Genomic DNA, 26,888 nt, shown 5'->3' with positions numbered 1-26,888 from the left:
ACACACAAAATGTACCCAAACGAGGCCGGATTCACAAGCACTGCCAATTAGTTTGACAGTGGAGAGCTGAGGAAGCAAAGTGCTCAAGTCAGTCACGGTTACATCTGCCTCCAGTTGACAGAATAAGAGGGAAAGAAAAGGAATAAAATAAAGCCTAAGACTCGTTATGCACGGCTAATGCAAAAAAATATACCCTTTTACATTTTCTCCAGGGATAAATGCACATAAATGCAGCCCCATCATCCTTTCATGTTACATGTTAGTCTCATTATTTTCACTGAAGGGAAGCCGATACACACCCAGAACCATAAAAACACTGGTACTTAGTGTGTATTCTGATGATAATTACTAATCATTAGTAATAATAACAACAACAAGAGATGGTTTAGCAAAATGTTACCCAACAGCTTTACCTAAATGCAGCCTCATCATCCTTTCAGCACATGTCTTGTTTGAGCTGGACTGCTTGTCAGAGCCCCAAAAAAAACCTTTAACAAATATTATTCTGCAAATGAACAATACGGCAGTATTTGTAATGGGCCAAAGCTGAAAAAATTGAACAGAAGAGGCTACAAAATGCACAAAACAAGCCTTGATTTTCTCTCAGCCTCATCCATTGAGCAGCAGGTGCATCAAGCACTTGTTTTTCCGAGCAGCTGCCACTTCTCGAGCTCAGCTTTGGTAAAACAGTGTTTTTCTTTATTGGAGCAGTGTTTAGTCACTGGTCTTTTGATGCCGAAACCGAGAGACAGATCGCCCTCTCCCAAGTCAATATTTGCTGCAATTACACAAAAGCAGGAAGAGATGACAAACTGGAGAGCAGTGGAGGGGCTAATGATCCAATATAATGCTCATCTACCAATCCAAAGACAAACAAAAGGACATGAACACAAGCTAAATAAGATACGAGCCTTATCGCTGGCACACAAAAACCACGGATAGAGGCAGAAGTGCGACGGCTGTAACTCCAAACTGTGACTCGGAGGCCCCGGGCTCTCGCTGCCAACTCGGGTTTGGGTCACTTGGCTTTGAAATAGTGTCCGTTTGACTGACTGAAGAGAGTCCAACTGCCCGGCACCACCTTCAACTCTCCTCCCAGCCATATGCCGCCGCCCCCCCTCTACCCATCGTCCCCTTCCTTAAAACCGAGGCCTTTTCACCTCCAACTGTCTGCATCTTTTATCCTGCTTTCAGATTCCCCTAAAAGGCAGGATGGCATTCAGAAGCCGCCCTCATTATTTCTCTCTAACATCACTGGCCTCATTGGGAAGCCTTTTCAAAATGTTTTTCACATGATTTCAACTTCGGCTGAATGCTGTTTTCTCGGTTGTTAAGTTCGAATAAATGGTAGGATGAGGGAGATACATAATGCATGCAACCAGTAGCTCCCTTCATCTTCCCTCCGTCGTAAATTTGGGAGGAAAAAATGAAAATGTTTTGAATAAAACATGACAAGTTTGTCTGATAACAGCCGAGGCCAAGTCAAATCTCCCCACATCTGGGTCTGAGACCTTGTGCCAAGGTGTCACACTGAAAGCCTTTCTTTAAGTAGAGCACATTTCAGTATTATAGCACATAAAACCTGCAGGTGATACTAAATTCAAGTATTCTGGTGGAATTAAAACATCCTAACATCCTTTCAGGAATTAATATTTGTCATTAAAAAGAAGTTAATCAATTTATACTAAACAGAAGACCAGTGAGATTTCTCATTATTAATCCAAGAGCAACAATTTGTAGCAGAAAAGCTGCTTTTTGTCCCTGTTCAGCTGGACGAAATGAGACAAATTATATGTAGATAAGATGTGTAGAACTGCCCAATGAGAATGATGCGTTATCTGGATATTTGGAAGCAGATTACACAGAAATAAGGAGCAGTTTAAGACTTACACAGCACTTAGAATATGCTTATAACTAGACAGGCTAATATCTAACCAGTTAAACACAGTATTACGCCGACTTGGTCTTTGTCCTTGTTTGAACACTTATCAGCCCAGTCGTCACTTTTTCCATCTCTCAGAGTGTACCCATTTTAAACATTGGATTAATGATGCCACTTTTCTGCCTTTGTATGTGCACAGATGGAAAATAATGGTGTATTAGACCAATTAGCCGTTGCATGATCACTATGGATATCACCTCTTTGTTAGTGGAGGCAGTCTCAGCTTCTTCTTTCCTCCCTCTCTCTCTACAAATCCCCCCCAGGTTTTTACTTGTTCATGCAGATATTTGCATATTTGAGGTGTATTCTGGGTGTCTTTAGGGGTGCTCCTCTTTTCCTCCTCCTGGAAGAAACTTCCCACAACATCACACTGTGATACAGTACGTTTCTCCTTGGTCAAACCTGCTCTACACGTCTCTAAGGGATGTCCAGTGGGCTCCGTCTCGTGGGAGATTAAACATATCAAGCTACATATGTTACAGGCTGCTTTAACCGTCTGTTTTTCCACCTCATCAGGTCAAAATATAACCTCACCCTCTGATCTGCTCTGGCAGGTGTCGCAATGACTCAGTGACTCACACAGCGTTTGGCATCCAGTTCAAAGCAGCCAATCAAATGCTCTCTTTTGTTCCATTGTCACCACATATAACCAATAGGAAATTATCTGATTACTGTATGAATGAGAAATTTAAGGCTTGTGCAGTATTTACAGCTCACTGTAAGCCACATGTTTCAGTTGTGATGCTTGTGTTTCTGTATGAGGCTTTTTGCATGTTTAACAAAAAGCAGGCAGGGTGGGGGGGGGGGGGGGGGGGGGTAGATGTTCAGCGCTATTCATAGAAATATATATATATATGTTATGTGACAACAAAGCCAAGGAGATTTGCTCCCAGTGCACCTCCAAAAACCAGCTGTGAAGTCCAACAGTTCAACCCAAAGGTGCTGGACTGGATTAATTCAACAGTCTGAAGACCAGATGTAAAACCAGAGTAAAAAAGGTGTTTGAGATGCTTTTAGCCAACTTAGGCATTTATTTTAATTTTAAGGCATCATATTTTAGCTCTGCATAGTTTTTTATCTTTACCACAAGCACAATAAAACACAAAGACAATGTTAGAAGGCCACCTTAATGTTACGGTAATGAACTAAAGTGGCAGCAGGATGCCAGGATTTTATTGAGTACAGTCGCATGAAAAGGAAAGAGTCAGTTCAAAGGGTTTATGGAGCATAAAAAATTATTCTGGTCCTCGCCAGGTCTTAAAACGAAGTAAATATGGCACCGAGTCATTATTTACTGAAGAAAAACTGAGACAAAACACAGAAGCAGTGTGTGAAAACTAAGTGAACCCTTGCTGCTTCCACAGGATCTAAGAGGGTAATTAGCAGCCAGCTGCTACTGATCAATGCTCTGATTAACTGATCATCAGTCAGTGTGAGCAGCTCTATAAAAGCAGAAGTTCTGTCAGTTTTCAGGTGTGTGTTAACATGATGCCAAGGAGGAAAGACACCAGCAATGATCTCAGAGAAGCAGCTGTTGCTGCCTATCAGTCTGGGAAGGGTTATAAGGCCATTTCCAGACTATCTGGAGTCCATCATTCTACAGAGAGAAAGATTATTCACAAGTGGAAAACATTCAGGACAGCTGTCAATCTTCCCAGGAGTGGACGTCCCAGCAAGTTCACCCCAAGGTGAAGAAGCCCAGAGCTACATCTCAGACTCTACAGGCCTCAGTTAGCATGTTAAAGGTTAAAGGTCACCCCAAGGTGAAAAAGCCCAGAGCTACATCTCAGACTCTACAGGCCTCAGTTAGCATGTTAAAGGTTAAAGGTCACCCCAAGGTGAAAAAGCCCAGAGCTACATCTCAGACTCTACAGGCCTCAGTTAGCATGTTAAAGGTTAAAGGTCATGACAGCACAGTTAGAAAAAGACTGAACAAGGACGGCTTGTTTGGAAGGGCTGCAGGAGAAAGCCTCTTCTCTCTAAAAAGAACATGGCAGCACAGCTTAGGTTTGCAAAGCTGCATCTGAACAAAGCTCAAGACTTCTGGAACAATGTCCTTTGGACAGACCAGAGCAAAGTGGAGATGTTTGGTCCTAATGCACAGCAGCAGGTTTGGAGGAAACCAAACACAGCATATCAGCACAAACACCTCATACCAGCTGTCAAGCACGGTGGTGGAGGGCTGATGATCTGGGCTGGTTCTGCAGCCACAGGACCTGGGCACCTTGCAGTCATTGAGTCCACCATGAACTCCTCTGGATACCAAAGTATTCTAGAGTCAGATGTGAGGCCATCTGTCCCACAGCTAAAGCTGGGCTGAAACTGGCTCATCAACAGGACAAAGATCCCAAACACAGCAGCAGATCTACAGCAGAATGTGGGGAAAAAGGAAAGAATCAAGGTGTTGCAATGGTCCAGTCAGAGTCCAGACCTCAGCCTGACTGAAATGCTGTGGTGGGACCTTAAGAGAGCTGTGCAGAAACCAATGCTGCAAACCTCAATGAGCTGAAGCACCGCTGGAGAGAAGAGTGGCCGAGATCATTGATGCTCTCTGGACCATAAAACCTGCTTTCTTGTCCATTTGCTTGTTTCAGATTAGATTCAGGCAGTAACATGAACCTAATTGAGCTGAAATTTGGTTAACCTGGGCCATAAAAAAGGGACATTTTAAGGAAACTGTTTGAAACGTCCGTAATAGCTGCTCCAACTGTCCATTTCTATTCGACTGCTGTAAGTCCGGGGTCCAATAAAGCCTGAGCACGGATTCAGCTGCTTCCTATTTGAACATATTACTTCAGAGCAGTCGAATGAACCCCCTGTCGCTCTGGCTTCATCATTTTCATTTACTGCCATTACAGTTCCAGGCTCAGCCTCTCTCATCCTGCACACTTGTGTACTTCACTTCCCTCATTTCTTACGCACATGGTGACATTCTCAGTGACCACCTGGTTTGGTGACTATTTCTAGCTCCGTCTGCTTCTCTTCCCATTTGCCTCGGCTGCGTTTGCTGCTTTTCTTCAAGTGAAACGTTTCCCATATTGTGCTTTTAACCTACAGTAAAGAGCTTGGAGGGTGACACAGGTCTATAAGAAGCTGCCGAGCAGAAAATTGAATGACTCAGCGTAGAAAACAGATGACAAAATTCAACTTGACATTTTGACACTTGTTTCCTCTACCTCATTTCTAAAAACGCCTACAGCACAGAGTGGATACTTAGCCCTGCTACAAAAGGGTCTTTCCACTGGCAGAAGAAGTGTTGTGTGGGATCAGAAGCTCTCCGTTTAAATCCCTGATGGGTGCTGTCAGTCAAGGTGATGCAAGAAAGCCACCAAGAGACAAAGAGGCGACATTTACAAGACTGACTCAGCAGAACGAACTCTGAGTCATGTGGTAAGATTAGACCGAACTGCGTAGACACAAGGACCCGTCACTCTTAACATTTTGCAGGATATAAAAGATAAAATAGCTGATAAAAATGCCACAATCATCTGCATCTTTTATGGCATGTGATAAGTTACAGTAACTTTGAACAGAGCGTGAAAGAGCTGAGAAATTCATCTGATAACAGTGTTTTTACTTCATTTAAGGGGTTGCTTTTGTAGTGGCAGGACTCATGTGATTTTCCACCATCTAAAGAGCTGTGGTGGTCTTTTCAGAGCATGTCGTGCCAACAGAGACCACAAACCACCCCACGGGCTCTTGCTGTGGCAGAAACTGCTCTTAAAGCGTGTTAGCTTATACTGAACAGTATATTGGAGTCTTGTTTCTCAGTTATCACTGATTAAAATCATTTAATTTCACTGTACTTAAGGGTATGAAGTAAAAACAAACACATGCAGGAGCAGCCCATCTATTCTGCATAAAAAAAAAAACAAAGAAAGATAATATGTTAATTAATAATCAAGCCACAAATAAAGCTACTGATATGATGACATTTAAAGGAGGAATTGAGCAGTAATGGATCACCAACCCGTCATCATTTCCAGAGCATTAAATACAATAAAAATGATCATAGTTGGGATATTTTTCATTAGGACCTCAACACAATCTGTTAATGTTTAAAGCCAACATCAAACACATCTGATGCCATTAGCAGCATGTTCATCCTGGGTGTGCTGAGTTACATTCAGGATGCTAACAGGAAGGTCCTGTGGTGGGCCACACTCTGGGAAAAATAGAAATATATAGCAGGATATCAGCCATGTAGAATCAAATTTATTCATTTTTCATCTGAGGTGATGTGTGTTTCTGAGCATCCATGAGAGACTCCATGTTCAGCATGCACCAGTTAATAAATAAAGACATGGGGTGTTACATTTATACCACCTGCAGAGTCATCCCATGTTGATTTAACCCTTTCCCACTGGATTTAAGAGCCTGAAATCAGTGGTTTCATGTCCAGTGTCCATAAGAGGACTGGAGGAGAGGTGGTGGAAAGATGCAGGACCCACTTGTTCCAAACCGGTGTGACATTTTATTCTAAATAACCATTTATCTTTAGCTTAATTAGCTGATCGGTTGTGTTTCTGCGACACGTTTTTCTACTTTGACTTATCCTTAAAAATGGCTTGTTTAGGTTTAAGAGAAGAAGTTTGGTTGTTTGCTTCACAATGTTTAGCTGGCATGTTGTACAAAATGGCAGCATGTGACACTGCCTTTCTCCAGAGAGCAGCAGGCCTGCAGACGCCTCACCTCGTCAATTTGAAGGAGGCTTAGGATGGATCTAGAAGAAGTTCTGGGCAGGTTTAAATCCAGGCAGGGTACTTTTTACTGCTCTTTAAGACCGTGGAACACCTGAATCACATGATTTTGCTTGTCTGAAAAAGGTGTATTGACCTTTAAAAGAACAGTATTAACAGATGTAGAAGGAAAAAAAAGGAGGAAATAATCACAAGTGCAAAGACTGAACATTTAAAATCCGAAGCCATGAGGCGACAGGTTCAAGTGAGCAGCAGGTTGTCGACCTGCAGCCTGAGCGAGCCTCCATGGCAGCAGGTGGGTGGTGAAAGAATGCATATTGATCTTTTTAAACAGACAGCCCATTGTGTAAATAATAATTGACTGTTTGGGTAGCTATTGATGGCGGCTCTGCCAGAAACGCAGCTTAGTTCAGTCAGAGATTCAAGAGTTTCTCTCAAAGAAAAACCTCTGTAAGCCCCTTGATTCCAGCTCCAGACCAGACAGCGTCTCAGCTGTGAAAGGAAGCCATGTGTAAAAGCACATCATTCAATAAGTGGGTTAAACTGTAATAGTTATCAGCCATGTAATCTGACTGCAGGCAAAGCATAAGCGCCAAAAGGAAACTCTTGAATTCATGAGGTGCACTCACTTTAGAGCTCTCCGGATTCTAAGTGGGCTCAAGAGCCGACCTAATTGATAGTTTTATTAATTCTCCTCCTCAATCAGCATCTCAGAGCTTTAAGAGACACAGCCGGTTACATTGCATACAGTTAGGAGGAGAATTCCTGCAGCTGGGATTGAGTTTGTGTTGCAGAAGCAGGCGAATGACGGAGCACCTGCAGCAAAGTCAGGGGCCGATCACCCAAAGTTCTCACCAGAAAAAGCCAACAATCTCTCCGAGATTTGATTGTTAGCAAAGATCAGTTTCACTTCCTATAATTTAGAACTTTTCCACCATCATCATCTGACAATTTGATCCCTCTCCCTTCCTGTCCATCATCAGTCTTCTCCATAGTCCACATTTTAATCACATCTACCAGGAGTTAACACCACACCCTGTCATTACCGTCCATCCTTCATTATTCCCCTCTGACATCTCACTCCTCTGCTCCCACTCGCTGCCTCCGTCGTCCGGCTCCGACAACAACAGGCACATTACGATCTGCCGCTCTACAGCAGCAATATCAGCTATTAGAATCTTTTAATTCATCCCTGTAAAACTGCGTATTTTAGAGTTAAAATCGTGACTTTTCCCGCGGTGTCAGAGGACCAGTAAAAGACTAAACCAAACTCAGACATCAGTTCAGTCAATTAAACTGTATTTACATAAGTGGCCAATCTGATCATTATCATTTGGCTCATTCACTCATGTCAGCTGCGTTCCATTTGCTCGAGGAGCAATATAATACATTATCAGTGTCAGGCAGACCTGCACCAGATTCGTCATCACGGTGGTTGTTGAATCTATCAAAAATTCACCCTGGAAACTACAGAATTAGATGACACATGAAACAGGAGGGTGAAGAGTAAAATATCCAGGCAGGCTGTCATTCCTCCGGAGTGGATGGTGTAAAACCAAATGTGCAAAAACAAACCTGCACTGGAGTAACGTGACATGACAACACGTGTTATTCCTACACTGTTTCACGGGTCCTGCTGCTGACTATATGCATCACAACGTGATTGATAACCACTTTGAGTGGTCTGAAGTGTCCAAGTTAGGAGGTTGGAGGGGTTTGGTGGTGAAGTTAAACACACAACTGTCTGCAAGGAGCTGGAGTTTCACTTAATTTTTGTTTTTAATTGGCCATTTGTTTCTGTTTTTAGAGTTCAGAAATCAAGTATGCCTCAAAGTAGCCCATCTCACATCTACCACAAGCTGCAAATCCACTGCTGGAGGAAACAAAGTCAAGATTTTCCTCGTAGCTTGCAAAGGTTCACCCTGAAACCCCAAAATGTATGACCCCTGGGTCCCAACTTCTTATGCATCTGGATCCATCTGCCATTCAAGAAGAAGAAAAAGTAGACAGAAGAAGAAGTTAGATCTTAGTTTGTAGGACAAAGTAGAAAGACTGTGGGCCAATTAAATGTACATGCATGGAAAGCTGTGTCACACATGTCAGAATCTACAGTGCGATTAGAACCAGGATCTGGACAGAGGGTCATGTGTCCCAACCCTCTGAAGCTGAAAGCATGAAGTGTGTCCATCAGCATGAACATAACGAGGTTTTTCTTCATTCTGTCATGAGATCAGGCATCAATGTAGGAAATAAACCTGATATGTTCAAAGTGCCAAAGTGAATTTTCACAATGAATTTAGTCGTCATTAATGCCTTTCATTGGCTGAGTATTTAAAACATAAATAACTCAAAGAATATGAAAAAAAAAATTATGGAGATAAAGTGTTTCCGCCCAACAGGGTTAATGTCAAGCTCTAAGAAAGTAGCAATCTTTTTACCCAAGAAGAAGAAGAAAAATGGTAGAAGAAGAAGAAAGAAGAAAAATGGTAGAAGAAAACTCAAGTTTTTCTGTTTTTAAATCGTAAATTACTGACCTTCCTCTAATCTTTAAAGTGTTGCTGCAACACTACAGGCTGGAAAGGTTAAAGCGCTCGTGTAGCATGTCACATCACATCATAAATGGTTAATGTGACACAACATGAGGCCACCGCCTATAACAGCTGACAAAACTCAAAGCAGCACTGAGGGAACTCTTCATTTTATCTCATCTTATGGAAAATCCCAGCTCCGGTGAATGATTTCTATGGCAACCACGCACATGCTCAGTGCCAGACTTTCCTAAACTGGTAGCAGAGGAGACCTAATGGGAGGAATCAGGCAAGTGAGCATCATCTCTGCTGATGTTCATGCAGAAAACTACCTCCGAGACATCTTCAGCTGCATTAAAGTAAAGCTGTCGTAGTGTAGAAATGAGCCGACAGAATAAGAGTTAAATTCACCCTGTGCGCTGCTGTTTATAACATTAATACAGTTCATGTCTTGTGGTTTTGTAATGCAGAGAAAAGTAAGGTGCATTTGATCTTTCTGTGCGTTTGTGCTACTCTTTAACCTTGAATTTTACAGTTCCTTTGCTCTTTGGCTCCCCCTGCAGCGTCGGATGTAGCACCACTGCCATAAAACTCCATGTGAGCCCTGTGCATGTACAGCCACACACGTGAATATCTGCCACGGTGAAAAGGCCACGAAGGCGCCGTCAGAAGCCCATGAAGTGACCGTAAAGAAAAACTGTGGTGCAGGGCTGAATCTCAGCCACTGGCCCAGGAATGTGCACAACAAAAGGAAATATTAAGGTTCACAAACTTGTTTAGTGTTGCCTTAATGTAGAATTTGACTAAAAATCATGTCAATTATAATTCTGTATATGTGACCAAGTGATATTAACTGCACAGACCCAGAATAAACTGGAACCAGAGACTGCTATACAAAAAATATAAATTTTATTAATAATATAATTTTTGATAAAATACTAACCTCTAGAGTGGGTAAATTATAAAAAACAAAAAATACAATCCAAACAAACAAGAGATAGTTAAAAAGAAAACAACCCTGGGACTAGACTGCATGACCAGGGGTAGGGGGGGGCTTCTGAAGTTATGCACAGCAAGATAAAACATCACAAACACATGGCAATTTATGACTGAAATACCACTACACTCAATTTACCTATTCACAGCAATCTTAAAGTGACAAACCACACAATAAAGCACACATGCAAAGGGCCGCACCGCGCATTTTTTTAGACACATCTCCATTGAAATCCTCACACTGGAACATAATCCTTCGTTCCAGTTGGACATGCAGGTGACTGGGGGCAACATTCAGAGATAATCATGTTAGTTTTGTTGTAGAAAGAATAAAATCTATCTAATAATATCTCAGCACTGCTTAAGCCTTCTTGGCTGATGTCTTTAAACAATCATTCAATAGATCAGCCCCCTCCCAACACAGAATGCCTACAAACAATTCATACCACAAATAAACAGCCAAAATGGTTATTCTCTAGTGATCAAGGAATATTAAAATCATGCTTTCAAACATCTAAAAAGTAGAGCCTACCAACTCAGCTTCAAACAAAGGCCTCAGCTCAGCTGCTCCCAGGTGTTTCAGTGCAGGTAGAAAGGCCCAAATGAGCCTTCCAGACCCTTTTATTAACTCCACCCCATTCGCCTGCTCTAAGTTCTGGACTTCCTGTTCCTCCCTTCCACACATATAACAAAATGTACCACAAAAACACATTTATACTTATTTTATGATGACTCTCAGAAACTTGATGTTAATAAAAAAAGAAGAAAAACGCTGTGGTGCAGGGCTGAATCTCAGCCACTGGCCCAGAAATGTGCACAACAAAAGGAAATATTAAGGTTCACAAACTTGTCTTAATCTAGAATTTGACTAAAAATCATTTCATGTCAACTTTAATTCTGTATATAACTAAATGTACCACAAAAACACATTTATTACTTATTTTATGATGACTCTCAGAAACTTAATGCTAATTATATCATCTTTGCAAGTTCATATTCTAGCATCTTTTTAAGGATCACTTACTAAAGCAAATTATCGGCGGCATCAGTTTATTTGTAGCAGCCTCAGCTTTACTAATAACACGTTTCGGTGCTCCGTGCAGGCTTGCACTGCACCTGCCACATATTAACATAAGATTATAGAATGCTAACATCTCTGCTAGCATGGCTGCAGATTGTTAGTCCTTTTTATTTGGTGCAAAGCATAATTAGTGTAGCTTACTAATACCACAGAGTGAGAAAGGCAGGCAGATCCATTGTTAGGCCTATCATTACATCTGCTGCTGCCTCACAGGAAACTGCAGGTTGGGTGGGTGTGGGGGGGGGGTGTTAAGCACAAAGTGACACAGGGGAACCGCACACCTGAGACACAACAATACCTCATCGCTAATCCGTGCTGTCAAACATGAACAGGCACCGATGTACACAGGCACAAGCACAGAGAAGTGGCGACGGTTGTCATCCCTGCAGCCATTTACACTCATTTTCTCACTTACACACACACAAAATGATGGTAAAAGCAAGAGAACAGGGTGGGAGGGAACTAATGAAGGCAGGAGGAAAGAGGGATGTCAGATAATTTGACACTTCTCAGCTGCTGCTCCTCACTTCTGTGTGACTGGAGCAAATGGGAACCATAAAGAAGAGTTTCTTTGCACAAATCAAACCATCCAGGTGATCGTTGCTGGGATTCTTCACCTCTAACTCAAGCCTGAATTTAACAAACTGACCATTTAAGAACCAGCCTTTGCCTTGTGGAAATTATCCAACTTAAATTATCCAGAAAAATCCCATTGTTTTCAAAAGCATTAAACATTAAGTCCCTGCTAAGCAGCAGTCACACCAGAGGTCATTATGTCAGTCTGTCTTCGTGCACTTACCTCCTCCTTCTGGATCAAATCAGGCATGAGAGCAGGAGCGGGTGCCGGCAGTCTGGTGGGTGCTCATGCCCAGCTGGACCTTACATGTGATTCTCAGTCTCAGCCTCTAACCTGATTAGGACCAAGCCAAGACCCACTCAATTAATAGGACCAATTGACTCTTGTCGTCCCACACAGCTGCTGCCTTTTTCTGAGCCTCAAACAAACACTGACTGAAGGTTTGTCTTTCCTGCGTTTTAACTCATTGAAATAAAGGATTTTTAATGAGAACTCCGCATGAATCGACTGATAACAGAATTTAAAAGAGGAAAACAAATTCACAGGGGGGGCTTAGTCATTTGACAAGTTTTGCATTCGAATCCTGTTGATGCATATGTGAGTGTGTGTTCTTTTTGCCATGCTGAGAGGTGTTTGCTACAGTATGGGACTATAAATAATCTGTCTACCTGCAGTGTACCCATATCAGGGTATGTGTGCACGTGTGCATCTCCGTGCATGTGTCTTTTCTTACATGACCACTGCTCTTCTGGTGTTAGCAGTCCTTTATCTGTTGCTGGCCTCACATAATAAGTCACAGCTTATCTTATCTGGAGTATCTGCTATTTCACAGTCAGTGAAGTAGCGCCTTTGACATCTTTCAAGGATTCATTTCACGATGTTAAATAAGAATATATTCTGCTTTTTAATGTGTTTAAAGCATAGAATGGATCTGCAACTAATCACTTCATGTGTTCTTAATCATTCAGTGACTCACAGGCTGCAAAAGGCCAGAAAACTACACAAATCCTTGTCAATTTATGCAGCCTCAGTGTGACCCAACGTACTCCCAGATCGATGCTGTCACATACTGATGCTGTCAAGAGCCTGAAGTGTTGATTCTTAATGCAAGAGTTCCCGATTTGCTGTTGTTTAATGCACAGGAAGCTACTCTGCTGCTGCACAGGGCTGCTTATCCTAACGGAAGAGGAAAATAATGACTTTACAGCCGTAACTTAACAACTAACGTGACATTTTCCTCACTATCGCGGCGACGGCTCCCATGATTGTTGCTCAGAGGACTGTGAACAACCAAAACTAAAGCTCAGAGCGTTGAAAACGGACACAGAGGGCTCCCCACCAATCAAGTTGGAAGTGAAACGAGGCGTGAAAGCAGGATCCTCACATCACGGTGTGTATATGACTCTGATTTACTTAAATTCAACGCAGAGTAACGTCAATATGCAGATCATAAATCTCACTTTTTTCTGCTTTCTTTCCTCAACCTGGTCCCACAGAAATGTGTGAAATAAGCACATGCTTTAAATGACACAGAAAGTGGAAGCTGAGGTTTGGGCTTTTAGCTTTTAGAGCACTTAGAGAAGGCTGTACTGTGGATGTTTACACGGCATCAGACAGAGCATCAGTCGGGCTGAGTAACACGGCTCAAATAGCCACACGGTGTCACACCCCGGGTTGTTCTTGAACGCATCGTGGATCGTGTTGCTGTTTTAACAACTGCTTAAACTGCTTAAAGCAAAAGTGAATGAGTGGAAATATCCACAACGTGGTGCTCGCTCAAACCACTGTGACTTTTCCTTTGGTTTGAGTTGTTTCAGGGGGTGAAAACTTCCCTTTTAGTGGCCCCGTTCTGTGTAGCTTTTAGCTTTGGTTAGCTTGTGACCCTCCAAACAAAGAGCTCTCTGACTGCTGAAAGATCCAATGGTTCCATCATTTTGTCCTGTACAGCATGATACTGACTGTGTCCCTCACCTGCGCTGGGAACAGGTGTGAATGCACCACTGATCATTCCTGTGCTGTTCTTATAGGCCAGGGATGTCAAACTCCAGGCCTCGAGGGCCGCTGTCCGGCAGGTTTTAGACGTTTCACTGCTTCAACACACCTGAATCAGATCAATGCATCATTAGCAGACTTGTGCAGAACTTAACAATCTTTCGAAGAGGTCCATTTAATCTGAATCAGGTGCGTTGAAGCAGGGAAACATCTAAAACCTGCAGGACAGCGGCCCTCGAGGACTGGAGTTTGACATCCCTGTTATAGGCTAATGTCCTCTGTTTTTGTTCTGTTTTAAGCTTCTTTGTCTGTCAAGTTGTTTCAAGTTGAGTTCCTTGGGTTGAACTTGAGGCTGACAGAAATTAACTCAGGTTGAAGCTCAGTGGTTCAGATGTTTGTGCCACATTTCAGGCATCAGCCTCTTCTGCTTTTAACTTGAGCAACAAAGACATTTCTGAATGCAACACTGGAGTTTACGGCTTCCACATTAAGTCAGATGAAACAGAGGCAAAGTCACACAAAGCAGCTGATTGTCTTAAACAACAGAAGCAAAGTGCTTTTGGCTATTATTCTGGCATGAATTAAGGGCTTTTCAGGTGGTTTCCATCTGATTCACATAACAACAAAAACCTTTTCACAGAAACATACCACGGCACAAAGCCTCCATCACCTCCACCTTCTCCTCCAGCCTCATCAGGGTGTAAAAAAAGCAACATAATAGCATCTTTGTTAGCGCCGGAACATAAATGCATTTTAATGTAGACATCAGCTATACCCCCCCCCCCACCATCCCTCTCCCCTTTCACCAGAGCAGCTACACAAGCTCCTCCAACCATCCAGCTCACATTCCCGCCCTCCCCGCCCCCAACAACCTCTCATTTAACTCCCCCCTTCCTCCTCCCCCAACTGGCAGAAAGGCCACGATGAATTCTTGACATCCCTTCGTGTTAATTACAAAGACTGCACATGTACTGCTGGAAATGTGTAATTATCACACCTCGGCATGTGGCAGGGCTGTGTTTTCGCCAGCCACTCAAAGAAAAAGAGCTGCACTCAGACCACTTCTTCTTCTTCTTCTTCTTCTTCAGATGACAAAGGCTGATCATGAATGAGAACATTTACATTTCACTGACTTGTGTGTCAGCATATGTGTGTGTTGTGCATGTTTACAAACCTCTCCTATGAATAATGCAGCATCCACAGTCTGGCGAATGACACGTTGCAGCAGAGAGGGATAATGCTCAAGTTATTTGTGTCTTTGTGTGCAACAGATCGGCGTTGCCACAGGAGAACAACTACAAGTCACTTTGCATTTCAAATTGAGCATATTTAAATGTCTGGAACATAAAGCAGGAGGCCCAACTACTGCTGATTGTCTGAGGAGAGAAGAAGACTTGGAAAAAAACCTTGAGTGAGATTGGGATCTGCCTTTGAGGGACTTGCTTCCTGCCTCTTCACATAATCTTTTCTGCCATGCTGTCACACATAACTGGTTTAAGGGAGACGCTCGCGCACCACACTTGCACATAAACTCCCCTCACCCTGAAAAACCAACGCAGAGAGAAAGACAAACGGCCTCAAACGCGACATAAGCATCTCTCACCCGCCCACCAACCCAGCATGGGTCCAAACACACACGGGCTGCTCATCGCATCTGTTCACAAGACACCCTTCGCCAAAGCAGAAAACATGCTCTGTGCGTCCTGCGTCGCTTTTCCAGCATCAGCTCGGCTGCCATTTCTTAAATAACCTGATTGATATCGCACGGATCCGAATAAAGGAGGATGTGGGGTGAAGTAATAAAGCTCTGAGTGGGCTTCACACCGAGACCTGTAACTTTTCTGGTTCCACTGGCTGGCATGAGCAGACGAAACGGGGTGAAGTAGAAGCAACGATGCGTGGAACTGGAGGCAGCCTGACTCATAAACTACAACAGTGGGTGATAAACACAGCTGGCCTTTAATTCAACTGTTGAAGCCTTGAAGGCTTCCGTGCAGGGTCTGAACATAGAGACCTACATGATACATCTGTAAAACTTCCAGCCTTCCTTGTGACCCTCGCCGTTTGAAATTGCAGATTTAAGAAAATGTTGCCTTTCACAGAGGATGTCACAGAATCCTTTAAGAGTGAAAGGGGACACGTGAACTTTTAAAGTTGCACCTTTGAGATAATTCCACAAGCAAAAACACAACTAACTGGAGAAATATATCAAAAAGAAAAGCTGTTTTGGGGGATAAATAGATAGAAGGCATCGCCAGAAAGCTTGTGCCTGTTACTCACGGGTGCCATCGAACCGGGTGGCTATGGTGTCCAGGAAGGTGTTCTGTGGGGCGAGCAGACCTCTCATCACCGGCATCCTGCTCCGGGTCGACTGGCTCCTCCTGGCTCGGCGCCCCGGGGCAGCGCTTGACTCCTGCTCAGACCCAAAACTCGGCAGGAAGCGAGAGGTGCCCGGTGCGCATCCCAGCCCCTGGAGAAGCGCACCGATCCGAGATACGCGCGGTGGCTCCACCTTGGCACCGCGGGGGTTGTGACCATAATCAAGTCAGCGGAGAGGGAGTAATAACCGTGGGATGCACCTGTGCACCTTCCAACCGGGTGAAAAAAAAAATCTAATTAAAATGCCCGTATGTGTTTGTGTGCGCGAGCGCAGGGGAGATGAGGATGGATAGGTAGCCTGCAAGTTTTGGTGCTGATGGTGCGTGGAGTGAATCTTATATCACCAAGCTCCTCCTCGGTTCTCCCTCCCTGCCTCCCTCCCTCCCGTTGCGTGGTTATCGTGCCACAACTGAGAATCACATGACGCCTTTCAGGTCGAGCCAAGCCGTGGTCCTGTTTCAAAGTGGAGGTGGGAGACAACAAAGGGATTCTGTTTGGGAGACCAGTGGCCTTTCCCTTGATCTGATCAACACACGCGCCTGAAACCACACGAGACGCCAGGACCTGTTGGAGAGGCCGAGGAAGCGTTATTTGTACATGAGAAAAACGAATAAATATGGTAAAAAACTCAAAAGAAAGACACTTTTTAAGGTATTATCACATTTAATTCGATTTCTAAAGTGAACAAACACGGAAACAACTGTGTTTTGATGTATTGCTGAGTTTATAATTGAATAAAAAAGACCACCAAACCGTGGTGATCGACTTATTGGTTTGCTTCTCGCTCTCCTCAGCACCCCATGATGGATGCGGTCACTTGGAAACGTTCAGATTTCATGGCGCAGTCAGATTGCGCCATCTTCTGGTGACAAAGCGCAAGGTCGATCATAGGCAGCGGGAGGAGGCTACGATACTTTGCATAGTTAAACCACACGTTGTGCTTTTCAAGTCAATGTGTGGTGAAAGTGAATATCTGCTCTGAGCTCCTTTATTCTCCAACACAGCCTGAACCCTCTGAGACAAGCTTTCTGTCATTTCTTTAAGGAGTCTTCAGGAATAGTTCTCCAGGCTTCTTGAAGGACATCCCAAAGCTCTTCTTTGGATGTGGGCTGCCTTTTGTTCCGTTCTCTGTCAGATGATCCCACACTGCTTCAATCTATGGCGTAACCACGCATTCTTTGGGGGCTCGTGCCCCCCCCCCCCCCCCCCCCCCCCCCCCAATATTGAGAAAATACCAACCTGTCCCCCCCAATATACAGAAGAAAATATGTAAAATGCATGTTCTCCTTTTATGAACCCTGTCAAGGGATCGGTCTCTTGTTATTTCTTATTTATTTTCATTGTATTTCCGTGTGTTACCATGGGAACGTAACGCTAACACTCTAGTCGATGAGAGTGACCCAGCGGGCGCGCCGCCGTCTCAGCAGCGGCTCTCCTTATCTTTACGTTGGACTTCTACTTTTGACGGAGCCGCTGCTCAACAGAGCAGATTGTACCAGAACAGGAAATCCAACACAGAATCAACAAAATAAACTTCCGCCCCCTTTCAAAATAAAAGAACTTAAAACAAAAATAACATTAGACTATTGGACTTTTCATTGTTAATGCACATTTTGAGACATTGACACAATAGAAATTAACCTGGACTTAAAAGTCCTCAGCACATTTTTTGTTAAAGGAAAAGTCTGTAATTTGTTACATCATTAGTTGTCCTTATTAAAATATTTCCATAAACATGCTTTGGGTATTTGGTCGTTTTCCATTGGAAGCTGTCCTATTTGCTACAGAACTACTGGAAGAGCATAATTGTAATTGGTAGGTGTGTTTAAGGTCAGTAAACAGTAAGCAACTAACCAAAACAAAGTGGGGGGGGCTGTCACTGTCTCGGAGAAATTACACTATTCCTTTAGATGTGAACTTACATGGTCAATGTAGTCCTCTAAACTATGTTCTAAATGTCCAATTTTTCATATATAAATCCAGAATTGTAGATAATGCACTTAACTATTTTGTTAAGTGCATTATCTACAATTATTGCTTCAATAATGTTGAGGTCCGGGCTCTGGGGAGGATTCATCCCTCCATAAGACCTGTTGCCACTGATTTTCAGTCCACTTCTTGTGTCATTTGGCACAGCTCAGCCTTTTCTCCCTGTTTCCCTTCCTTAAGAACGGCTTCTTGACAGCCACCCTTCCATGGAGCCCATTTCTGATGAGGCTTGGGCCAACAGTAGATGGATCAGCTGAAGGTCCAGATGCATCTCTCAGGTCCTGTCAGGTCACAGCTGGATTTTTTCCTCTTTCTTAAGGACATCACTTTCAGATCCTGTTCATCTGCTGGAGATAGTTTTTTAGGCCTGACACTTCTTCTTTTGTCCTCCACTTGTCCAGTTTCCTCAAATGTTTTAAGGACACACTGCACACCATGCTGAGATATGCCAAGTTTTCAGCTAATAGCTCTTTGGGAATCACCTTGTTGCTGCAGAAATCCTATTTTCTGTCTGTCAAACTGTGTTTTCTTTGCTGTTTTTCATAGATGCAGCTAAAGAAATGGGAACAAATGATGTGTCTTTGTGACAAAGTGCCTAAAGATCCAGTTTAAAATGGCTTCTTTGCTAAGTTGTCTGTTCTGTGTCGACACAACACTGGTTCATCCCTTGAGTTAGGAGCCTTTTTTCTAACCCTCAGAGGTCAGCAGCCTGGAAATCAGTCTGAATATTTCCTTTTTGCTCACAATTGTAAATTAATTTAAGTTTAACACAGTGAATCAGGCTCATTATGTTATTATAAATAGTAAGTTAGTAATGGGTTCGTATGACTTTCAGTGATTAAATAATTGTATTTTTTAAATGGCAACACTTGTGTGAATGCATCAGTGGCTCCTGAGAGATTTCCAGGGAAGTAATTGTTGATATGATGTCAGACCTGTTCAATTGATAAATTGATAGGTGGCTGGATGATTGTCAACTGCCACATTAATTAACTCCACTTCACGCGGAAACCCTCTCAGTCTTTGTGGACAGAGCTCAGTTGTCGGATACTATAATAAAAAGATGTATTTGGGTGGGGAACACACCTTTTCCCTGGTCACAGAGAGGCAACATCGCCCTCTGATGGCGAAATGAAAAAGCTTACAGCACCTGGTATTCCCAGGCGGTCTCCCATCCAAGTACTAACCAGGCCCGACCCTGCTTAGCTTCCGAGATCGGACGAGATCGGGCGTGTTCAGGGTGGTATGGCCGTAAGCGAAGACTGGAGGATAGCACAACCTTTTTATACCCCACTACCAACCATTGTTCTAATATCTCTGACATGCTTTGTGTTCATCAGCGCAAACATTTCAGGCATTACTGTGTATCAGACTTCTGCGCGTGTTTCTGCCTGTAAAGTCAGTTAATTGGTACATGTTGTTTACATTTTAAATGTATGAAGGATGAGTGCTTCTTATTTAAATATATACAGATATAAGTTACATATACTACTCTGTCCCCTCTGACAGAGTCGGACTCCTGGGTTCCTTCTATGTAGTTTATTGTTAGCTTTTTATATAGCTGTTATATCTTAATTTGTAAGTCGCTTTGGATAAAAGCGTCTGATAAATACAGAAACAGAAACATATATAACTTGACTAATTTGGATGACACCATGTGTCTGAACATGAAATTACATTAAATTTATATCAGAATTTAACATGAACATATTTGTAGTCTTTTTTAATTTTTTTCTCAGAGTTGGCCTACATATCCAGAATTATTTTTTGTTTTACTCTTATATGAACATTGACTACTTTGGATTCTTTTTTTTTTTAAGTTTCAAGCTGAATTTAAACACCAAATATTCTTCAAGAATTGACTTGAACGACATTCACGTCATGTACCGAATTATCTTACTAGTGATTATCGTCATTTGGTATTTTTTAGGCTATACTTTTAATTGTTTTCATATCATTAAGTTTAGAAAACACTTTGATTAAATGCAGTGGGTGGAATTAAAAAGCTATCGTTTAGTTTCAGGACAGAAGACGAAAAGTTATTGTCAGAAGTGGGATTCGAACCCACGCCTCCATTCGGAGACCAGAAGTCCCTTGTACAGGAAGGTATTACACCTTGAGTCTGGCGCCTTAGACCGCTCGGCCATCCTGACAACTCCGCCTACCAATCTCACAATAACGTAGTTAACTGCTGATAACTATGAAGAATGTGACTGAGCGGTTTTGAAGCGTCTTCTGTAAACTCCCTCACCTAAACTTTAGTTTGATAAAACACTTTACTTAAAAACGACTGATCCATTTTTGTGCCAACTAACGGTCGATTTACGGTTTTTACGGAGTCTTACGGGGGACAAGTTCGCCGTGAGGCTTACATCCTTAAACATTGTGTAAAGTAAGATTGTGCTTCTGCCATTTATGATCTTAGAAATATGTTCGGCTAACGTATCACGAAGAATATGGAAGATAAAATAAAGGGAAAAAAATATTGTCAGAAGTGGGATTCGAACCCACGCCTCCATTCGGAGACCAGAAGTCCCGTTTACAGGAAGGTATGAACCTTGAGTCTGGCGCCTTAGACCACTCGGCCATCCTGACAACGACGCCGTTACCATGACATTATGAGTATAAATACCGTAACTCCTAACTGTACTATTATTAAACTGGCATTTCCCCGTTTTTATTAACTCTTTATACGTTGAAATACTTTTGCTGAGCTCAAATCAACCGTGACTGAGCTACAATTCATCCGCAATGACGGCTGTGAACACAGATATCCGACAGGGGCGCTGTAGAGGTTTTGTTACAAAACGTACTTCCGGCGCTTATACGCGTGACTCCACGCCCATGTCCCAGTCATCCTTATGAAACAAAACATTGGACTTTTAAATCCACCCTCGCATTTACAACAGTTTACTATACGTTGTGAGATAGCTGCTTCATATATGAGAAAATGACCATGTTCAGGAATGCCGTCTGGTTCGTGAAAGGACTTCAAGAGTACACAAAGTAAGTATAGAGCCTTTTTTTTTGTACTGATGGCTTTCAGAAGGCAAATTTATTAGTTGTTTTTTAATATATTTGCGTAACATTTACCGAGTCCTTCTTGTGTAATTACAGCCTTCAGACAGCACCCACGGTTAAACCGCATGTTGCTTTGTTAGTGATTATATTCATCAAATGTAGGATTATACAATATGTTACAGTGAACCAGTATGGCCATGATATTACTGTGGGCATGTGTTTATGTTCATGTTTCTGTATTTAGCAGACCCTTTTATCCAAAGCGACTTACAAATGAAGATATAACAAGCTATATAAAAAGCTAACAATAAACTACATACACATGCATACACATATATAGTAGATTCAGTCCGTGAAGGCACAGAAGAAACAGCAAATACATAGATAGCTTTAAGCCATAGATAAAGGTAACACCTGACTGAGAAAAAGCAGTGTTTTATACACTCACCGGCCACTTTATCACTTTATCAGGTACATCTGTTCAATTGTGAACGCAAACAGCTGATCAGCCGCAGCTCAATGCCTTTAGGCATGTAGAGGTGGTCAAGACAACTTTAATTAAACAGCTGTGAGCGCAAATTAATGCACAGTTAACCTTTTAACGCAGAATGAGCTTTTTACGCAAGATTAAAAATGTCCTATAAATATGTCAAATTTCAAATGTAACGCGTTAATGGATGAATATATATTCTCTATGTGAGCATCTCTGCCATTGTATGACACCAGTACATGCAGCACGTGTTGGAGTCTTTGTATATGTACTCACTGTCGCTCTCTGGTCTTCACAGGAGTGGTTATGAAGCTGCAGCAAAGCATTTTGCCTCCACTGACCTGGATGTAAACCTGACTGGACGCTCCTTCATGGTCACAGGTGCCAACAGTGGGATTGGGAAAGCTGCAGCACATGAAATCGCCAACAGGGGTGAGGATTTAAAGCACTTTTCTCCCTTTGTCTGAACCAGTTCTGATCACAGTTATCACAAGGAGAGGTTGAATGTCTAAGTTAGTGGAAGTTACTTCGGACTTATGCACTGATGAGTTTTTGTCTCGACTCTGCAGGAGGAACTGTTCACATGGTTTGTCGAAACAAGGGCCGAGCGGAAGCAGCCAAAGATGAAATTGTTGAACAAAGTAAAAACCAGGTGTGGTTTTCCTTGTTTATCTTTCTTAAAAGTTGTTTTTCCAGCAGTAAGGTCGCAGTGAGACGAAGTGGAGAGACCTTTGTGGTTGGAGAAGAGTAAATCTGGCCTGTTTACATGCAGTTTTAAGGATAAAATCGAGATGTTTCACTCCTCATAAAGATGACATAACATCTCGTAAACCTACATATTAATATTTAACTTGTGAGGTGTGTTATAGAAAGTCATATACCAAACGGCTTCTGTCACATAACAAAGCAGTTCTGTACAGCCAAACCCACTCCACATGCTTGTAATTGTTTAGTGGTCTGAAGCAATAGTTCACCTAAAGGGCAAAGTTTCTCTTTGGACAATGGCTGCTTTTTCAGCCGCTTAACTCTGAGCTATGAATCATTCAGGCAGAAAAAAGGCTCCTAACTCAAGGGATGAACCAGTGTTGTGTCGACACAGAACAGACAACTTAGCAAAGAAGCCATTTTAAACTGGATCTTTAGGCACTTTGTTACCAGCAGCCTGTCACAAAGACACATCATTTGTTCCCATTTCTTTAGCTGCATCTATGAAAAACAGCAAAGAAAACACAGTTTGACAGACAGAAAATAGGATTTCTGCAGCAACAAGGTGATTCCCAAAGAGCTGTTAGCTGAAAACTTGGCATATCTCAGCATGGTGTGCAGTGTGTCCTTAAAACATTTGAGGAAACTGGACAAGTGGAGGACAAAAGAAGAAGTGTCAGGCCTAAAAAACTATCTACAGCAGATGAACAGGATCTGAAAGTGATGTCCTTAAGAAAGAGGAAAAAATCCAGCTGTGACCTGACAGGACCTGAGAGATGCATCTGGACCTTCAGCTGATCCATCTACTGTTGGCCCAAGCCTCATCAGAAATGGTCTCCATGGAAGGGTGGCTGTCAAGAAGCCGTTCTTAAGGAAGGGAAACAGGGAGAAAAGGCTGAGCTGTGCCAAATGACACAAGAAGTGGACTGAAAATCAGTGGCAACAGGTCTTATGGAGGGATGAATCCTCCCCAGAGCCCGGACCTCAACATTATTGAAGCAGTGTGGGATCATCTGACAGAGAACGGAACAAAAGGCAGCCCACATCCAAAGAAGAGCTTTGGGATGTCCTTCAAGAAGCCTGGAGAACTATTCCTGAAGACTCCTTAAAGAAATGACAGAAAGCTTGTCTCAGAGGGTTCAGGCTGTGTTGGAGAATAAAGGAGCTCAGACCAGAGATTCACTTTAAAGCTGCTGAGAACTGATAAAAAAAACTCTGTTTCTGCCTCAGATTCTGGATTTAGATCCACGTTTGACATGTTTCAGTGAATCTCTGCAGCTGTTTCTGGCTCAAGACCTTTGCACATTACTGTAAAAATGCTAAAAATGTTGGACTCCTAACGATGTAACTGTGGGACGTATGAATCTCACGCATCAGGAAAGGTCATAAAACATAGTTTTCTCTTCTTTCCCTAGAATATCCACATCCACATTGTTGACATGTCCAGCGCGAGGCAAGTGTGGGAGTTTGCTCAGAACTTTTCTCAGAACAACACCCTGCATGTGCTGGTAGGCGTCCGCAGATCCGTGACGGTCCGTCTGTGACCGGCTCTCAGGTTTTAACTGTCATTTCAACCGCTTCCCGTCAGATTAACAACGCAGGCTGTATGGTCAACCAGAGAGAGCTAACTGAGGAGGGTTTGGAGAAGAACTTTGCCACAAATACACTCGGTAAGAAAGACACCTTCATTTTTCTTTGTTTATATTTATGCATTTAGCAGACGCTTTTATCCAAAGCGACTTACAGATAGGGTAAGGGGGTCTTGCCTAAGGACCCCTACTGGAGACAATACCTTTCATGCAGGGGATTTGAACCCAGATCTCCCACAAGGAAGCTGGCAATCAAACCACTAAACTATCCAGTCCCTATCCTGTTCAAAGGAGAAGTAGATGTTCGTCCTATAAAGACATTTGAATGAATAAAATTGTGTAAATGTGGCAAAATTCGAACAAGACATGTGATTTTTAACTTAAAGAGCTACAGACATGTTTCAGTGGAGGCTGGTGATGTTGGAAAACCTCAGTATACGCCTCCGTTTGCCTTTATTTTCAGGCACTTACATCCTCACCACCGCTCTGATTCCCGCGCTGAAGAAGGTCGAAGACCCGCGAGTGGTGGGTTCAGTGAGAGAGGAAACACAAGTCATGTCTGAAGTGATGAGGCACACAGTAGAGAGTCACCAGCTGCTGCTGTCTCCTCCCTCAGGTCACGGTGTCGTCGGGCGGCATGCTCACGCAGAAGCTGGACGTGGACAACCTGCAGTTTGAGAAGGGGGCGTTTGATGGAACAATGGCTTACGCTCAGAATAAAGTGAGAAGCAGCAGCTCTGCTGGCAGATTTGTGTTGGAAACCCGTGGCGTGCGTCATTAACATGCGTTTGTGCTGTCTGTGTGGCAGAGACAGCAGGTGATTCTGACGGAGAGGTGGGGGTCTCAGCACAAAGAGATCCATTTCTCCTCCATGCACCCCGGTTGGGCCGACACACCAGGTGAAGATGGTAGAAAAGAGATTATTTAGTGGTGCTTAAAGCAGGCCTGTCCTAATTTAGTGTGAACACTTTGAAAGTCACAGTTCTGAAGACTGAATCTTTTTTTTAGGGTTTAAAACATATTTTTAGTCACTTAAATCTGTCAGAATGCCTTTTTTCCTCAGTTTCAAAATATTTTCAGGTAAAACAAGGGTTCAGTTTTCACTTAGACTCCTACAGTTCAGCTGTTTAATCGCAGCTAAATGGCACCAAAAAGGTCCAGAGTTCTGTGATGTGATGCTGGGTTCTTCTCCCTGCAGCCGTCCAGACGTCCATGCCTTCATTCCACGCCAAGATGCAGTCGAAGTTGAGGACGGAGGCCATGGGAGCCGACACCATTGTGTGGCTCGCTGTGTCTGCAGCCGCCAGCAAACAGCCGAGCGGACTCTTCTTCCAGGGTCAGAATCAGATTTCTGTCATCGTGGTATTAAGGGCAGAGGCTGAAGCACGGAAATGTGCATCTCAGTGCAGAGAATTACCACAAACTCCACAGATCTCTGAAGCAGTATCGCCTCTTGTAGTTGAAAAGAGTCGGTTTTGTGGCATTTCTCTCACCATCCTCGTCCACAGCAAACCAAACTCTCACTGTTCCCGAGCAGCAAACAACGGAGCCAGTAAATATGAATGGAGTTGGTGCCGCGGGACACCGAGTGAATACTGGATTTAAATGAATCTGATCGACTCAGAACGAATTGTAACAATGCTTCTTAGGTTCTGAGTGTCTAAATTGGCAGCTTGAGACTCCAGCTGTTCCCATCCTCCGCCGCTGTGTTAAAAACGATGAATTCCACGTTGTTATGAGCAAACTACTGGGCCTGCCGAGTTGTGTGTGGTTCAGTTTCTCCTCTAACGAAGAGCAAATTGTTCTGTGGTGCAATTAAACCCTCACATTGTAATAATGACCATTCGATAAGTTTAATATTATGGAAAATAACGTGCTTTGTGCATAAATGACGACATTAAGCTGTTGTCATTGTGTTGGTTTGTTTTAGAAGCGTGTATGTGGGGGGGGTGAAGTGTTAATGAAGGAAAAATTAAATTAATCTTCGTCAAATCGAAAGAAAAACACATTTTGTCGAAGCAGAAGCAGCAGAAGGGTCCAGTTCTGTGCTGTTTGACAGTTAAAACATCTGCTGATTGGTTTATAATGGTCCAAACTACGATTTTAAAGCTTCATTTTAGGCTAAATGTTTTATTAACGCAGCTGTTTCCCTGTAAAATATCAATATATGGTTGAAATGAGAAGTTAACGCGTCTCATCGTTAGAAACTGAATAGATTAAACAGCCAACATCTCCACCAACTGCAAGTTTTGCACAATGGGGCAACGCTGCAATCGCCTTCCTGCAGCTGACGTGTTTTTGTGGTTTGGTTGGTTTCAGATCGTAAAGCGGTGGCGACACATCTGCCCCTCGCCCGCTCCCGGGCGACGCCACAGGAGGAGGAGAAGCTTCTGGCGGCGCTGGACGAGATCGCCCTCAAGTTCAAACCTTAGAGCCTGTGAACCCCAAACTCAAGCGCTTTTTAAACAGATCAAACGTGTTTGACTGATACCTCAAAGAAAAACTGTATTTAAATACAATAAAGTTGTTTTTAGGGGAAAAAATGATCTTTTACAGTTAATAAAAAGGACGATCGATCTTTAAATAAAGTGAATATAAAATGCTGCACACTAAAGACTATGGGGAGATATAAATATATTATGTTTACACACTAAATAGACATTTGTACATCCATTTTTGTAAAATGTACGATTGGATTTCATTAAAAGTGATCAGTGATGTGCTTCTCAGCTCGTATTTCACTCCAGGACCACTTGGTCATGTTTAACCCTGGAGTTTATTCATGGTTTAGTCTTTCAGTTGTAATTATTTCTACAGAGAGGCATCATTTATCTGCAGCTACATGTGCGATGTGCTGCCAGCAGACACACAATCGCTGTGGTAACGAGGAGAAAACGAG

The 26,888-nt window shown here is 42.9% G+C and overlaps 2 protein-coding genes and 3 non-coding genes across 5 annotated transcripts in view; 1 reads left to right on the top strand and 4 right to left on the bottom strand.

Annotated features, from left to right (window-relative positions):
• The window catches only part of kcnh3 (potassium voltage-gated channel, subfamily H (eag-related), member 3), a 164,872-nt gene extending 148,395 nt beyond the window's left edge, over positions 1-16,477 (bottom strand). The window contains exon 1 of the mRNA XM_072397547.1: positions 16,097-16,477. Coding sequence (XP_072253648.1) covers positions 16,097-16,172 — 76 coding nt within the window. The 5' untranslated portion in view covers positions 16,173-16,477. The remainder of the gene's footprint in view (positions 1-16,096) is intronic.
• A 2,845-nt stretch (positions 16,478-19,322) lies between these two features.
• On the bottom strand, positions 19,323-19,441 carry LOC140320133 (5S ribosomal RNA). The gene has a single exon (XR_011918009.1). It is a non-coding gene; the product is annotated as a 5S ribosomal RNA (ribosomal RNA).
• A 786-nt stretch (positions 19,442-20,227) lies between these two features.
• Positions 20,228-20,337, bottom strand: trnal-caa (transfer RNA leucine (anticodon CAA)). The gene is made up of 2 exons: positions 20,300-20,337; positions 20,228-20,273 (listed from the first exon to the last, which is right to left on the bottom strand). It is a non-coding gene; the product is annotated as a tRNA-Leu (tRNA).
• Positions 20,338-20,670: 333 nt separating this feature from the next.
• Positions 20,671-20,779, bottom strand: trnal-caa (transfer RNA leucine (anticodon CAA)). Its single transcript has 2 exons — positions 20,742-20,779; positions 20,671-20,716 (listed from the first exon to the last, which is right to left on the bottom strand). It is a non-coding gene; the product is annotated as a tRNA-Leu (tRNA).
• A 228-nt stretch (positions 20,780-21,007) lies between these two features.
• dhrs12 (dehydrogenase/reductase (SDR family) member 12) lies at positions 21,008-26,664 on the top strand. The gene is made up of 10 exons (XM_072397761.1): positions 21,008-21,190; positions 21,994-22,127; positions 22,265-22,347; positions 23,816-23,908; positions 23,989-24,070; positions 24,453-24,514; positions 24,606-24,710; positions 24,798-24,888; positions 25,188-25,325; positions 26,309-26,664. The coding sequence occupies exons 1-10, from the start codon at positions 21,135-21,137 to the stop codon at positions 26,419-26,421; spliced, it is 957 nt and encodes a 318-aa protein (XP_072253862.1). The 5' UTR covers positions 21,008-21,134; the 3' UTR covers positions 26,422-26,664.
• Positions 26,665-26,888: the final 224 nt, after the last annotated feature.

This window comes from Leuresthes tenuis, unplaced genomic scaffold (genome assembly GCF_036924035.1).
Source record: "Leuresthes tenuis unplaced genomic scaffold, fLeuTen1.0.hap1 SCAF_12, whole genome shotgun sequence".
Lineage (NCBI taxonomy): Eukaryota > Metazoa > Chordata > Actinopteri > Atheriniformes > Atherinopsidae > Leuresthes > Leuresthes tenuis.
The sequence above is the reverse complement of the archived record's forward strand: the minus strand, read 5'-3'. Positions and strand labels throughout refer to the sequence as shown.

Excerpts from the sequence above, each read along its gene's own strand:
- dhrs12 (XM_072397761.1), top strand. The coding sequence starts at position 21,135 with ATGACCATGTTCAGGAATGCCGTCTGGTTCGTGAAAGGACTTCAAGAG. Across the intron at positions 24,071-24,452 it reads CTTTGCCACAAATACACTCG|GCACTTACATCCTCACCACC; the intron begins GTAAGAAAGACA and ends CTTTATTTTCAG. Across the intron at positions 24,711-24,797 it reads TGGCTTACGCTCAGAATAAA|AGACAGCAGGTGATTCTGAC; the intron begins GTGAGAAGCAGC and ends TCTGTGTGGCAG.